This window comes from Gymnodraco acuticeps, unplaced genomic scaffold (assembly GCF_902827175.1).
Source record: "Gymnodraco acuticeps unplaced genomic scaffold, fGymAcu1.1, whole genome shotgun sequence".
NCBI classification, from domain to species: domain Eukaryota; kingdom Metazoa; phylum Chordata; class Actinopteri; order Perciformes; family Bathydraconidae; genus Gymnodraco; species Gymnodraco acuticeps.
In genome coordinates, this window is record NW_022989750.1 from 437700 (window position 1) to 453539 (window position 15840).

A 15840-nucleotide genomic window follows, 5' to 3' on the forward strand; every position below is an offset into this window, starting at 1 on the left:
AGTTATTATAATTTGTATTTATGATAGTTATTTATTTCATCACATACGTGTATGATCTGTACTTTATCAACAGTTTGCATATTGACCATAGGATTGACCATATACATAATGACAAATTCATTATAATAAATTACCAGTGATTAAAACGTTTTAAACTCTAAAAAACAAGCTGCCTTCAAAATAAAATTATACGTCAAAAACAGATGGAGAAAATCTTTTGCGTATTTATATCACTACTTTCTATTACATGATTCCTATATGCCACATTCATTCAATATTCTGCTCATATACGCATATACGCATATACCCAAAAGGACAAAGGGTGAAATCAGGTGAATTAAGGTGGACATGCTTTTAATTTGAAGGGTCTAACCGGAACCTCACGTTGTGATGCTGAGTTAGTTTACGTGCAGTCAGTCCACGCTGCTCTCCTCCTCCTCCTGCTGTCGTTATAAAGGCTGGGCTTTCTCTGAAGTTAAACCTCCAGTCGGAGTGAGCACACGTTTTGTTTTTTCTACCGTAAACCTCGGCTTAAAGAGGACCTCTACGTTGCTCCAGACCTGTCGGTGAGTTTTTAAAAATAATATAGACGTCAACTCAACGTGCACCACTCTATCTATAAAACGTAGTCCCGGATCTGAATCTTGATTGGCTGAAACTCGTCCTCAGTCGTCACTGACGAAAATATGAATGTAATTAGACTCACAGAATCATATTGATATAACTCAGAATATATATTAATGTTTTTTTAAATGTCATGTCAAAATGGCATGCGACTTATTTGATTACGAATCGTGACTCATAATGGTTTTATTTGTGTATTAGGTCAATGTAAAAGATAATTTTCATTTAAAGAGGCTAGTATACTGTCATTATTAAGTAACCTCTTTCTGCAGTATTTTTTTTTAACCACAGAACAATAAATACAGTGTTTTAATTTGTTCTACATTTTGTAAAAACAACAAACAGATTACCCAGCAGTAGCTATGGGCTGACCCTGGCATGTCTGGGACCCTTAACAGAATCACCCAACCCCACCCTAAAAATAAGATCCCTGTGATAAATAACAAAAATGTACAATATGTTCTGTTTCTTTCCCAATTATTTGTAAAAAGCTAATAAAGGATTTCATATATAGGCCTATTATTTGCTTGTCCTTGGTCCCCCTTTAACTATTTGCAGTGTGTTTTTAACAGCAATGGAAACCAATTCCCAATACACACATCTCTACTATACAGTACACAATGGGTATTTCTTACAGCTCCCAACCTTATCAAACTCTTTATTGTCTCCACTCCAGAAATGACGTTGAACAACATAAAGTTTTTCAAGCTGGAGCTGGATGGTCCTGCTGATGCAGCGTTCACCGGAGGGGAGCTGGTGTCCGGCCAGGTGTTCCTAGAGCTCCGCAGGGACACCAGGGTGCACTCCATGAAGGTGCAGGGTCGAGGGGTGGCCATAGCACACTGGCTGGAGAACCGTGGCATGAACTCAGTCTATAATGACTACACCTCCAAGATCACATACTTCAGAAAGAGACAGCATCTGATTCGAGGTCAGTGGTAAAGGCTGCAGATATATGGTTGATAGTACTCTTCGTGTTTATTTATATTCACTGTGTTTATTTATCAAGATAACCACCAGTAAAACCCAGCTGATTTGCTGTAACTGGCGTGTTTGTTAAACAGGTAACCTAATAAACTTGCCATATACTGTTTTTAATTGTGTCCTTAATTTCTATATTTTGAGTTTGGTTTTTTGTAATTTAGCAAAAAGCAAAGCAATTTATTAGAGCTAGTTCAGTGAAGAAAGCCAAACCAAAAGCTGTGCGAAGGTGACTAAATAAACAATTGAGTAGATCATCCCCTATTGTATCAGTATCATATTCTTGTAAGATATCATCCATCTTTTTAAAGCTTTGCTGTGATATACATAGTAACAGAACATCAGCATGTATGGCAGCTGGTGGATGTAAAAGTTCTCTTTCTAAATTGAATAATGTGCATAAAAAATGCCGATATGCTCTTTCATGTGCCAGCTGGTGGCCACTGTATCTTGTAGTTGCTGCAGTTTGCAAAATCAAGCCACCTGGGCCAAATTTCTTGCATGGAAACCTGGGAAAAGACAGGCAGAGAATATAGGCCATAGAAGGTGAGTAAATAAACTGTAGACAGTGGTTACTGATTTATCAGATGCTCTGTAAACAGTATCCCTGGTTGTCTTCAGACGAGGCGCATCCAGTGCTGGAATTGGGCCGGTACTCACCGGTACGCAGTACCGGCACTTCTGGTTCTGACCCATGGAAAACCGGCACTTCTTGCTCAGTACCGGCATGCTGGCGGTACTCCGGTACTCATGCACCGTGCCAGTACTCAACACTCTCCCGCCGTTCTTATTATACATCCATATATATATATATACAGCCGCCCGGTACTCAGTAGATGCGTCATGAGGTGCCGAACGGACATTCTCATCGCTCTAACCGCTGGAGTTTCACAGCGGCTGTCAGCTGTTTACTCCTGTCATTCAAACAGAACGTGCTGGAGAGGGGGCGGGGCTTATCTTCTCCATGTAAATACTGTGGTGGAAACGACTATGTCAAAATTAACCTATTTGACCGTGATTTAATAGTAATACACGTTTCAAAATAATAATAATAATAATAATAATAATGCCGAAGTAACAACATACTGAAAACTGTTAGTAAAACCATGTTTTAATGCTTTACAATTTACATACCTAGATGCACGTGTGTTGTGTTTATGCAGTGCAACTCCCACCCAGTGGGTGGCTATGTAGAGTGATAGAACAGAGCAGGCACGCCCCCGAGAGAAGGAAAGCAAGTCACGTCACAAATTAGCATTTCTAAAATGTTAGCGTGGATTAATAAAAGTGCAAAAAGACAGCGGTTGTTGCCGGAAGAAACTTCAAATACAGAGAATGCTGTGCCTGTGTTGGAAATTGTGTCTGATGGGGAGCTTTCTTTGGTTGATCCTCCTGCTCCAAGTTCTAGTGCATTAGCATTAGCACTAGCTCCGCCGCCTCCTCCAGAGCCTCTAACGTTAGCTGCTGCTGGCGCAACTGCCACCACCAACACCGGGCAAAGTGATGCACCTGACTGCTGGACAACGGACCAGGTGCAATATTTTTGCAAGACCAATGCATGGCTCCTTCTTAAAGATAAGAAGCTAGGATGTCGGATATGCAGAGATGTCAAATCTTTGGGAATACACACTGGACAAGGACTGAAACTGTCAACTGAATGGGGTGAGTGTGCAGTGTCTCATTTCGGTGTTGACAAGGGCAAACAACAAGCTAGCCTGAGAAAAAAAATCAAAGAACATAAAGAATCACAAGCCCATGTAAAAGCTGCTGACATCCTTACATCTGCTTCACGTGAAACTATTCAACATCAAGTGCAGTCTATGCATACATCTGAATTAGACACCACTATCAGAGTTTTTCGAACGGCATATAAAATTGGCAAACATAGCCGGCCATTCACAGACATGCCAATTGATTTGAATGTACAGAAACTGAATGGGCTGAACGTGGGCAGGGTTTTGCACTCCAATAAAACCTGTGGCGAAATCATCGACCACATAGCTCATGAGCTGAAGAAAAAAATGGCAAAAGACATTACAGAAAACCAAAGAAAACTCTGTGTTTTGGTCGATGAATCTACCACTATTAGTGGTAAAACGGTGCTTGTTGTGTGTCTACGCTCAGCATTAGCTGATGCTGAGCCCGAAACGTTTTTTTGGGAGCTGATAGAGTTGGATGGAACAACGGCTGATGACATCACAAAGGCGTTAATGGAGTGTCTTGGAAGAGATTTTAACGAGGACTTTTTAGGTCAGTGTTTCGTTTCTTTTGCATGTGATGGGGCTTCAGTCATGCTAGGGAAGAGAACAGGCGTTGCTACCCAGTTGTGTAGTAAATTCCCAAGCCTGTTTGTGTGGCACTGCTCCAATCATCGTCTAGAGCTGGCAGTTGGGGATGTGGTCAAGGAGGTCTCAGGGCTCAATCATTTCCAGATCTTTTTTGACAAACTCTATTCCTTGTTCCATGCCTCCCCCAAAAATCAGAGGCAGTTAGCGCAGTGTGCGCAAGCAGTCGGACAGCGTCTCCTGGTGATAGGGCGTGTTTTGTCAATCCGCTGGGTGGCTTCAAGTGAAAGGAGCGTCAGAGCAGTCTGGGAAAACTACCGAGTGCTTCATGATCACTTCACAAATGCTGCAAACGACACGAGCAGGGATTCCAGAGACAGAGCAAAGTACAAGGGCCTGGATGATGTGCTCACATCTGCAACGTTTGTCAGCAATCTGGGACTGATGTTCGATGCGCTCACAGAGCTCAGCGACCTCTCTCGGCAACTCCAAAAAAGAGAGATGACACTGCCTACAGCAGATAGGCTCTTAACTCGAGAAATACGAGTTTTTGAATCCATGGTCACCATGCCTGGCCCACACATGACTACAGTTCATACAGCTCTAGCTGAGAAGTCCTTCAAGGGTGTTGCCCTGCGTGAGAATGGCAGGCTTGTACAGATTCATGCTGGTCAGTTTTTCCGCAGTATGGTAGAGAATCTGAGACACAGAATGACTTCCACAACCTCCTCTCATGTCAGCACAAGAGAAATCCCATTACATGGCCGGGAGGCCCGGGACAATCAGCTAATCCAGGACATGAAAGTTATCCATCCTGGAAGTTGGCCTGAAGAGGAGTTAGACGTACAGTATGGGGACGTAGAGGTGCTACGTTTGTGCGAAGTGCTGAAAGTGGACAGAAGAGAGACTGTTCAGGGCTTTCGCGAATACAAGGAAACCAGGGCATCCCGTACACCTGCTGCCATGGAGCCTCTACTGAAAGCAGTCCGAACCATCGCTGTCTCCACTAGTGAGTGTGAGCGGGCATTCAGCTGCATGAACGATATCCTTACTGCAAAAAGGAATGCTCTCTCTGTCAGCCGACTGTCCAGCCTGGTTTTCATTAAATGTAATGGACCATCACTAGGACAGTTCAATCCGGAACAGTATGTGAGGTCCTGGCTGGCAAAGGGAAGGAGAAGTGCTGATGAAAGAGCCTGTCCAGCTCCAGCCCCTGATACTGATGTCCCCAAGGCCTTCTGGAGCCTTTCTAACAATGTGAAGTATATTGCAAAGCAGCTCACCCAGTGAGAAGACTTTTGGCATAATGTGCCGATTTGTACAGATCCTGGAGATAGAAGGACTTCAGACCAACCAGGGAGTTATCTGATCAGCTTGGTGTTCAATGTAACTCTTTACCATGGCTCAGACTTTGTTACCAGTTACAGTTTCTCATTTTAGATTGTGCAAATTTTGCATTTGTTTTTACATGTTCTTTGTTCATGCTCTTTATCATTTTTCTGAGTTGGAAAGTTAGATTGCATCATAGTTTACTTTATACATATTTGTATTCTTCAGTGGTGAAGTATATTGCAAAGCAGCTCAGCCATGTGAGAAGACTTTTGGCACTTTTTCGTTTTTCGTTTTCTGAGTTGGAAAGTTAGATTGCATTCAAAATGTACAGAAATACTTAATTTTGTTAAAGCTTTTTATAAAAAATGCTTCTGACCAGAGCTTTGTTTCCTTGTCATTAATGTTGAACACCACCAGAGGGGCTCTCACCTGAAAGGTCTCTGCTTCATGTGTCTTCAGCAGAAGATCTAGACTTTGATTGCTATATTTTCAGTTAATATTGACCTTACAGAGCTTTAGCCATATCCGCTGCCTATCATAAAAAATGTTAAGTACAGTGAACCTTTCTAAAATATACAGTAGTAAAGAGACAAACCCACCAGCATTATAGTAGCCAAATTCTTGTTTGTGGGCTGTATATATAAAATTGAATTGAAAAAGTTGCTGATTTTAGAGTACTGGCACCTTTTTCATTCCAATTCAAGCACTGGGCGCATCACGTGTAAATGTATCATTGGTGCTCGAGTTGACTGCCTGAACTAGCTCACAGGCTTTGCCCAACTGATTATCCATCTTTTTAAGGCGAGACACGGCAGGCAAAAACATCGTTTTTCAAGTACTGGTCAATTTTGAGATTTTGTGCTATTTTGATTCCATAACATGTTTTCTTTCAGGCTTTTGGAAGGAAAACGTACAAAATACACATTTAAGTGTTTATTTTACTATAGTTTGTCTATTTGCGTCTGTAGATTTCTCCTAAATTCACCAAAAGTTAGCATTCTAACGTAACATAAAGTACCGCGACCGCTGTGTGCACCATGTCAACAGAGGTATCGCTGGAAAGCTGTGTCTCTCCTGCACAATCTCATCGGATCCAAATATGGTCATTTCCTTTGTATCAGCAACCAATCGTGAAAGCACAAAGGGGTCTTAAAACAAGAAACGAAATCTCATTGGCTGGTGTCAATTTCTGACAACGTGATTCGTTCAGATGCGTCACGTGGTGTGCTAAAACACTTCCTGGTTAGCTTTCAGCTAGAAATTGAAATCTCAAAATGCCAAAAGAACGGCGAAAAAAACTTTCACAGAGAAGACGACAACAATTGTCACTTGCACGAAGCAAGGTTATACAAAAAAAAATGACACTGAACATGAAATACCTTCACGGAGTGCGTCGATGCGCAAGCTGTCATCCAAAGAACAAGAGGGTTTAGCTAGCGCCTCACTGCAATCTTTAAAGGTCGTTTTCTCAAATTGAGTTTTTTCTCCTACTCTGAGTTCGAAATTTCAACTTCAGTAGCACGTACATACACCAAACCTTCCAGTTATATTCCTATCAATATTATGAAGGCTTTTACAGAAGGGTTTGTTCATATATAATTCATAGCCTGAATTATACAACATTGTATACCTAAAAACATGGCGAAAATGGATATTTTAGGGCTGTTGACAGTATTTTCTGATTTATGGAGTGATAAAAAGAGATATCCATATCCCTTCTGTAAAAGCCTTAGATGCTAATATGACTACAAAATGAAACAATAATTTTGAATCTGGCTTTATCCAAAGTTCAGATTTCGATTCCTGAAATGTATTAAAATATGTGCATATTTAATGAGATAATGGATAATTTGCATATTTAAACATGCTATTTCAGAAAACTTGTAATACAAAAGACAATTGCCTTATTGTAAGTAATTAACTGGAGAAATGTCTAGCTGATACCTTTAAGTTAAAAAAATTGCCCTATTCACCTGGGGTGTCTCGCCTTAAAATAAATTATAAAGAATGAAATATTAAACATTTGATTTGTCAGTTACTATCAGTAACCAGCGCTGATCATTTTAACTGATGCAGAAAAGCAAGCTAACATTTAACTTGATAGATTACCAGTAATCGACCGTTTATCAATATTTACATTTAATTGATCTATTATTTATCTTAGTGATTTTGCTCCTTCATCCTTCATCCTAGAATTCAAGTGTGGTGTTTCTGTGGTTGTTTTGAGAAAATTGCTTCAAGCCCTCTGATTGGCCCATTGAACCAAGTAACCTGATTGGCCAATTAAAACAAGATATTTGATTGATTAATTGAAACAAGCCATCTGATGGCCAATTGAAACATGGCAATTTTATGATCCACTACATCAAGACATTTGATTGGTCTACTGAAACGAGCCATCTGATGGCCATTTGAAACCCAGCATTTGATTGATCCACTACATCAACACATTTTATACGGTTTACTTCCAATAGATTTTCATGTTACATATACCTACCATATTGTATACATCTAGGACAAAGCATAGCAGGGACTGTGTTCTAGGTGGCGCTGTTGAGCCTTTTGCCATGACCATCATCCTGACCCCAGACCCTAATCATACGGATAAACACTTCTGTTGCTATGAAACAATACAATGTTGAAATCAACAATATTATTTCCAAGTCTGTTTCTGGATTGTGGACAGGTACCACCATTAGAGAGCTTAAGGTGCTGTCAGTGTGTTTGTGGTCTGAGCTTTAAATGTCTTTCAGACCGACATTCTGTAGACCAATGTTGTCTATAGAATCTGTGAAGGAAATAACAGTGCCTTTTTTGTTTTTGCAAAGCTTCAGCTTCTCATGTATGTTTCAAATCCCTTGAGGAAATAAATCTGTCATATTGATGTTTTTTATGTGCAAAGCAATAGGATAAGCAGTACATTTTATGTTCAAAAGGATGCTGTGTTTGGTTCTATTTACATGGGACATTAAGTTGTGAGAAAGTGAAAGACAGAGGGTGAAGGAAGGAAAGAGTCTGAAAAATGCAGCTGTTGCTAGGAAAACAACACGTGGCTCCCCATGGCCCGTCCTCCTCCACCACACAGCTGCTGCTCTCCATTCATTTTACAATATGTTGTCGCGACCTCATTTATACCTTTCTGTGTTTTTTGTAAACATTTTAAGCTTTTTTCCCCGCTTTGTTTTAAAGGCAGGAATGTATATGTCCGGTTTCAGAAAATAGTTTGGTTTTGCATTCAGGAGTTCAAGTTTAAGAGCTGGGAGTTGGAGAAAAAAAAGACATATCTCTCATGCAAACCCATCTAAGAATAACACTTTATCATGCCCAACTTTGCTCTTAAGTATGTAGTGCCGCAATGAGTCAATGTTAATATTTTGTAGCAATGTAGCACACTCAGCAGTAGCTGAACAAAGAGAAATAGATTAATGAATATGTTTACTTTAGTCTGCAGCAGTAGGAAAGGGCTTTCAGCCATGATTAGGGTGCTCATACTGAGTCATCTGCATAGCTGTAATGTTTATCAGGCCCAAAGTTGTGTGTAGACACCCACATGTTCATCTTATCAGGTCCCAGGCAGGGAGACAGATCCAGGCTGCTGCTCCTGGACACCAGCAGGTGGCGTGCTGGGCTGTATTTCTCCCCAGGTCAGAACTTTCTGGATATCATTCAGGAGAAAAACACCAGTGATGCAAATTGGACAACTGACCTCTCAAAATATGTCATCATTCTGCTGCTTATTTCACCAATTTTTAGTAGAAGGAACCAATTTTACTTGAGGAAAGGAAAAGCCCTTTGTACTTTCTACTTGTATTCTTACCAGCAATGAGTGAATTAACAGTGAGGAGATTCTAAGTTGGAAAGCTCTTGCAAATGCCTAACTTGAGTATTCTTCTATTCCAATCTACGTTAATCTTTTCCCAGAATCACACACAGTTCAGTTCAGGCTGTGTAAAAACATTTCCTTACAGCTGTGCACATTGCCTCATACCTAACCACACGGTGGCACTGGAGAGCCAACTTCTTGCTCTCAGGGAACAAAGGAGAGTAAACAACTTTGTTTTTCTCAGACCAGACTTGATTTTTGTTGCGAGGACTTTTAAATTGAATGACAAGACTAACAAAGGGAAACGAAGCAGTGTTTGTTTGGTTCATTGATTGCAGAATTTGCAAGAAAAGTCAATTTGCTCCAAATTGTCTTTGTTTCCAACTGTTGACTTTAATGTGTTGTGAAAAGGCTGGATGGGTGCTATGATTCATTACACGTTGCATACATTTTCGTTATTCTGGAACATGTAGTTTTTTTCTGTGATGTATGTGCTGTATGCTTGTATCAATATATCATTGAAGTTTGAATGACTGTAGTTGTTTATTCATACAGGGATCTGCTGGCATAAATTGCATAATATTGTGCATAGCTGTGTTTTCCATATGCTGTGTAACGGTATGTCAAAAGTGACATAGAAGAAGTGGAGTAAACAACTTTGGTCCAGAATGAAACTATTTTTCTCTGAGCTGAGCAGGGCGGATCTCTGCCAGACGGAGGCATGCTCAGCCTGTTTTCTTCGAGAACCTGTAACCATCAATCACCAGCAGGCCCTGTTTTCCTCTCTGCTGCCTCCACACCCAGTCTGTATGTTTATTATGTTGCCTTCAGGTTCGGCGCGGAAACTTGATAAGTGAGAATTTTACTATAAACCTAAGTTCTCAGGACTGGACTGTCAGCTTATTTCACTCGTCCCACACAAAGTTTTTGAAAGTGTGATTACTTATGGAAAAAGCTGCTGCAATGTTTGTTCTAACTCCAGATCTCTAATTGAAACTTTCTTGATACGTTTTGTTGTTGATTTTGACCAAACAAAGTAGCCAAATGCAGTTGGATATCCCTTTTTACAAGTGTAGCACTGAGAAGTCGGTACAATAGAGGAGCTCCTGAAGGCAGCATCAGCCCTCAACCCTCTCCCTAGCCCTTGCATAAAACAATCCCGCCCACTTTCTTAGCCTGCAAATAGGGCTGCAGACTGAAAAGCACTTCTCAGTTTGAGCTTTAAACAAGTGAATACAATTAACCTGCAGTCTGAAGATCCACTTCATAACACTTTTGATATACTGCGGGGAGAAGAATAAGTGCATCATTCACTTTTGCTTTCGAGGGGAATTACATAGCCTGCAAAAATGATTTTCGACAAGTTAAAAAAGTTTGACATCGTCTTCGACTCTCCGGAGGTGGACTGTCCTCCGGTGTTCAGCAGCGGGGACGTGGTGTCCGGCCGGGTGGTGCTGGACCTGTCCGGGGAGAGTCGGGTTGAGTCGCTGAAGTTGCACGCAGAAGGATTCGCTAAAGTACACTGGACCGAGTCCCGGTCCGCCGGCTCCAGCACAGCTTACACCCAGAACTACAGCGACGAGGTGGAGTACCTGAACCGGAGAGACGTGCTGCTGCAGGCAGGTCAGTCCGCTATGCAGGCGCGGGGATGGGGGGAATCTGGAGGAGCATCCTCTGTAAACTTATTGAAGTGTCGGCTAGCATGGGGATCCATACCTCTCATTGAGCAAATGCCAAAAGAATGAAACAATAGCAGTGGTGTTTTTGTCACTGGTCTAGTTATTTGTTTGCAAACTGGGAATATTTGTTATGATTTAGAATGAGAGTTTAACGGATCATAAACATAGTCTTGCTTTGTTCTGCTGCAGTCAAGTTGTGACTTGTTTTTGTAGTGCAGTTGTTGTTTACCTCACATCTGAGATGTTTTGTTGGCTATGTATTGGTTTTTAAACTTGTTACTGTTGTCGATGCACAATTGACTGGATCATTTAATTATTTGTGAAATAAGTCAATGAAGTTTACCTGTTTTTTAGGGAGCCTTAAGAGATTGGGTTTCTTTGTTCATGGCCACTTCCTTGAAGTATAAATCCAGATTACAAAAAAGATCAAAAGATATACTAAGGGATATGACTAAATCATTGTATGTGACTGGTAGTTATTTATTCTGCAGTAATGTTTTTTTGCCATAACTGAAATATAAAAACATTACAATATAAGATGAGAGCAACAGCTGCTTTATACCTCTTTCTCAATGTGAAAACATCTGTTGAACGAAATGTTCTTACACTAGACTTCTCCTCTCTCGAAGAAACTCCTGGGTTGTTTTTCTCTACAGCTATGTGGGGGAGCCTCAGGTTTCTGCCTTCATTCATTGGGCACAGAGTTGCTCCAAGTGTCGACAGGAAGTTCACAGTCAAGGCTTTTTCAGTTTCATCCGGCAATGTTCAGTCAATGTTTGATTTCCTTTATACATTTTGTTTGCAAGATAAAACAAATAATATTTAACATTTGAAGGTTTTTTTTTCTTCTGGTGTGCACAAAACCATACAGCAGAAAGCTCAAAACAACCCACTTGACCCATTAAGAGGATTAAACAGGGATAGCTTTGTTATTTAAATCAAGAAAGAGCCTCCAGCTAATAAAGTGACACAAAACACGTCGAGTCTGTTAAACATGAACACGGGTTCCTGGACCTGTGTAGCAGGAGAGAGGAACAAACAACCACTGAGACGGCTATATAATACAGCTTGAGGAAAACATGTTCTCAGTCAGCACAATAGAGCAGGACCTGCCCCTCTGAGCAAGCACAGAAGCCTTGTGATTGCATAGAAAGACAGATTTCTATTTGAACAAGAGTCATGCTTTTAAAGACCTATTTTTACTTTCCCAGAAATTCAACCTTTTCTAATCAAAGTTTGAACTAGTGTCTAGTCAAATAGTTTTTATCAGCACTTTGTTTACTTCTTCAGATGAATATAATGTATTCTTGTGACTCACCTTACTCCACATTTACTAACACATTTGATAATCAATCCCAGTAAAGTTTGAGAAACTTTTCTTATTTAATAGGGCTGAATCAGTATAACATTTCTTTATGTATGCTTTATGACACCAACACAAAGGAATTGGTTATCTAGTAATTGTTGTCACTCTAATGTCCGGTACCCTTGAAAGGAAAATAAATAAACCAGAAGCAAAAACAAGTGTGTGTGTGAACAGTTACTCAATATTGAATTTTCTCCTTTCCTCAGATAATGGTGAAGTTACCGTCCTTCCTGCCGGCAGACACGAATTTCCATTCAGCTTCCAGCTGCCTGAGGAGACGCTGGTCACCTCCTTCGAGGGCAAACACGGCAGCATTCGTTACTGGGTCAAAGTTAAGTTGCACAGGCCATGGGCCACCGTCAAGAAGATCAAGAAGGAGTTCACAGTCATCGAGCCCATCGACATCAACACGCCAGCCTTGCTGGTGAGAATCTCCACCTTCACATTTTGATTGTGTCATTACACACTTAATGGTTTTCTGGGTATTTTGAGGCACTATGCTCATTTGTTTTCATCATTCCCAGGCGCCACAGGCTGGAACGAAGGACAAGTTGGCACGTGCATGGTACCGCAACTTTGGACAGGTGTCTATAACTGCAAAGATCGACCGCAAAGGCTACACACCAGGTGAGAAGCTAGCCCCTAAAGCAGCTCGCTCTAAAAACACAATCTTTATGGGCCATTTTAGAAGTGAATGCAATTTCTAACATACCTTCCCTCTCCGCAGGTGAAGTGATACCTGTCTTTGCGGAGTTTGACAACTGTACCTCCAGATCAGTTGTGCCCAAAGCTTACATCACTCAGACGCAGACGTTCATCGCCCGCGGCAGCATGAAGCAGAAGCGAGCGGTGGTGGGCACGCTTTCTGGTGATATTGTAGGAGCCAGATGCAGGGAGACGTGGCACGGCCGCGCCATCAAAATCCCACCTGTGGGTCCCTCCATCCTGCAGTGTCGCATCATCAAAGTGGAGTACATGCTCAAGGTGAGTCCAGTCAACACTGGCTTAATGTCTTAGGAATGTAAAAGTTATATTCCCTCTTTTCATGCTGCACGTTGCAAATATGTCACTAAAAGCTCTCCTCTTTTCCTCACACCAGGTTTGTGTTGATGTTCCTGGGACAACCAAGCTGTGCCTGGAGCTGCCTCTGGTCATAGGCACCATCCCTCTTCATCCCTTCGGCAGCCGGACCTCCAGCGTCAGCAGCCAGTACAGCTGCAACCTGGAGTGGCTCCGCATGACCATCCCCGAGCAGCCTGAGCGTAAGTGTCATTTATTACTGCACTGATCTTCACACAGACATCTGTTAGTTAAAATGGGATTTAAAAACCCAGTTCTTAAAAAATATTTTTTAAAAACCCAGTTCTTAAAAAATATTTTTTTTACACAAGCAAAGTAAAAAAGCAAGTTAAACAGTGTGTACTTTCCATTTGCTTTTTTTCAAGAAATATCCTCTTCCAAATCATTGAATTGCTACTTCTCGCTTTTCAAAAGGCCTTTAACTGTTTGTGGGCCTGCTCCCTTTAGATGTTAACATGTATAAACAAAGATTTCGATTTAGCAGAGATTCATGTTGGATCAAAACACTGTTTGTCAGTGCAGAAGGCAGCAAATGTTAAGTGGGTTTTCAAGAGTCTTAACTGCACTGATGACTCAGCAGCTTAGTGTTTGAACCTGTGTAGTTCTGTTTAGTCAGACCAGTGGACTAATCCTGCTTCTTTCCCTGCAGCCCCACCAGAGTACAGCTCTGTGGTGACCGAGGAGGAGGCCGAGCAGCGCAACAATGCAGCGATTCCTGCATCGCAACACGCCGAAGACCTGAGTGGGATTCTGGAGCGCCCCCTCATGGCTTTTGTCCAAGAGTTTCGCTTCCGACCTCCGCCGGTGTACTGCGAGGTGAGTCACCAACTGCTGGAAACAACATCCACCTACACCCAGGGTTCTCTCAGTTTAATTAGCATATATAAAGGCTTAGAGAGAAGTATTTTTTTGTACATATGTCAGTGGGTGCAGGCAGAATGCATCACAAGGCTGAAGGTTTTGCTCAGAGAAATGCCTATTTAGCCTTCATCTTATGTTTCTTTATTTCCATTTTCTGCCATCAGGTTGACCCCAACCCTCAGCCCTTAAACATGAGACCTCGCTGCATGACATGTTGAACCATGAGCCCTGACTGAGTGTCAAGCGACCTAACTTAAAGAATCAAGAGATTTATCATCTCCTGGATTACTGCTCTCTGATGATGGCACCTGATCCCACCGAGTGTCGTGGAGAGAGACTGGAGCGCCACGGAGAGTTCAGGAGACGGAGCTCACAGGAACTGGATGTGTGTGGAAGACTTTGTTTCACGTCCATAAAGAAAAGTGGACATTTTCCGATTGTGTTACAAGAAAAAGAACTACTCCAAATCAGTTCCTGTTCTCCCCAAGTGATTTATGGCTCCTTTATGAGAAGCGAGCTGTAAATACCTCCCAATCAATGATTCCCTCATGTGAAGCGAATTTTGTGATTTTAAGGAGTTTTGGACATATTTGTGGGGAAAGATCACTTGAAAATTGTCAGGTGGAGAGTTGAAATTGCAACTGGTGTTCAAATGTTCTAAAAAAGCACTCTTTATAAGATGATTTATTGTTGTCCTCTTTGATAAGCATACAGAGAAAAGTGCAATCTTAACTTTTCAACTCTCCTTGTCCTGGCAAACTCAGCAGATCTTAACAACCTACAGTGCTATGCATTGTGTCAGTCATCAGCAGGGAGCCTGTGATGATGTCTACTGTGACATACTGTATTTGAAGGTGTGAAAGTGGATCAAGTCAACACAGCAGTTGTAGATGTACTTTATGCATGCAGGTCACATTATGTAACAGGGAATAATAAGTATGCCTTAATTAACTGCTGTCAAAGATTGCATGAGAGTTTCAGGGAGTTGTTCTCTCAAAGAGATTAACAGCACTGAATGTATTCTTCAAGAACTTGGAACAAAACGGTTGGATTGTATGTGTATGAATTCCAAGAGAGGTGTTGTGTTAAGGCTTAAGGCACTGAAGTGTCAGATAGCTGTGGTTGTTGATTTGAGCACAGGGATAAAATAGAAGAAGCAGTTTGTGTATAGAGCTACAATACGCTCATATATTAGCTCTCCCAGCTGCTAAACCAAAGGAGGAAGAGGAGATGGAGACGCTGAGCCACGTGGTCTGAAGCTTTTGATGGGAACCAGATGCGTTGGTGCTGTGGGGCGCTTTGTGACGCCTAACCAGAACACAGTGCTCAGCGTGCAAGGCCAGCCTTAAGCTGGAGATGCCACTGAAATGTCTGGACAAAGAACATTCCAAAACCTGACTGGATTATGTGTTTGTTCCTCAACTTCCAAAAAAAACTGTAAAAGTATGACTTTCAGCTTCAGGGTCAGCCGTGTGACTTCTGTGGCATGTACTGAAATATATTTTTATACAAATTGTTCATTCGCAATCTTACCAAAGTTTTATAAACTTCTTTTCTAATAAAAAAGATTAAAAATAATGTTTGCACTCAGTGTTTTCTTTCAAACCTTGACTGGTATGTAAACTGTACACACGTCTGTTTAGGAAGTTGCGTGCCAGTGGATTAGTACATCATGTTCAAGAGAGAGTCAAACTGATATGTTTGCCAAGGGCAGGGTTCATTGGAGAAAGAAGCTACAATCAGAGGATATGAAACAATAATTACAGACTCAAGTTGAGCCTCTTACAGCTTTAATAACACACATTTGTT

At 41.4% G+C, this 15840-nt stretch overlaps 1 protein-coding gene across 3 annotated transcripts; it reads left to right on the plus strand.

The window, feature by feature from the left end:
• Nucleotides 1–405: 405 nt before the first annotated feature.
• On the plus strand, nucleotides 406–15609 carry arrdc2 (arrestin domain containing 2). Of its 3 annotated transcripts, XM_034203278.1 has the most exons (8): nucleotides 406–566; nucleotides 1301–1555; nucleotides 12297–12514; nucleotides 12615–12717; nucleotides 12818–13074; nucleotides 13190–13352; nucleotides 13820–13986; nucleotides 14196–15609. In XM_034203278.1, exons 2-8 carry the CDS (start codon nucleotides 1303–1305, stop codon nucleotides 14247–14249), a joined length of 1215 nt encoding a protein of 404 aa, XP_034059169.1. In that variant the 5' UTR covers nucleotides 406–566; nucleotides 1301–1302; the 3' UTR covers nucleotides 14250–15609. The 3 variants fall into 3 exon arrangements, with proteins under 3 accessions (XP_034059169.1, XP_034059247.1, XP_034059105.1); XM_034203214.1 differs by lacking the exons at nucleotides 406–566; nucleotides 1301–1555 and adding an exon at nucleotides 10088–10668; XM_034203356.1 differs by lacking the exons at nucleotides 406–566; nucleotides 1301–1555; nucleotides 13820–13986; nucleotides 14196–15609 and adding exons at nucleotides 9954–10668; nucleotides 13475–13758 and having other exon boundaries at nucleotides 13190–13391.
• Nucleotides 15610–15840: the final 231 nt, after the last annotated feature.

Coding starts and splice junctions, on each gene's coding strand:
- arrdc2 (XM_034203214.1), top strand. CDS start 10,395: ATGATTTTCGACAAGTTAAAAAAGTTTGACATCGTCTTCGACTCTCCG. Junction 12,515..12,614: donor TCAACACGCCAGCCTTGCTG/GTGAGAATCTCC, acceptor CATCATTCCCAG/GCGCCACAGGCTGGAACGAA. Junction 12,718..12,817: donor CCGCAAAGGCTACACACCAG/GTGAGAAGCTAG, acceptor CCCTCTCCGCAG/GTGAAGTGATACCTGTCTTT.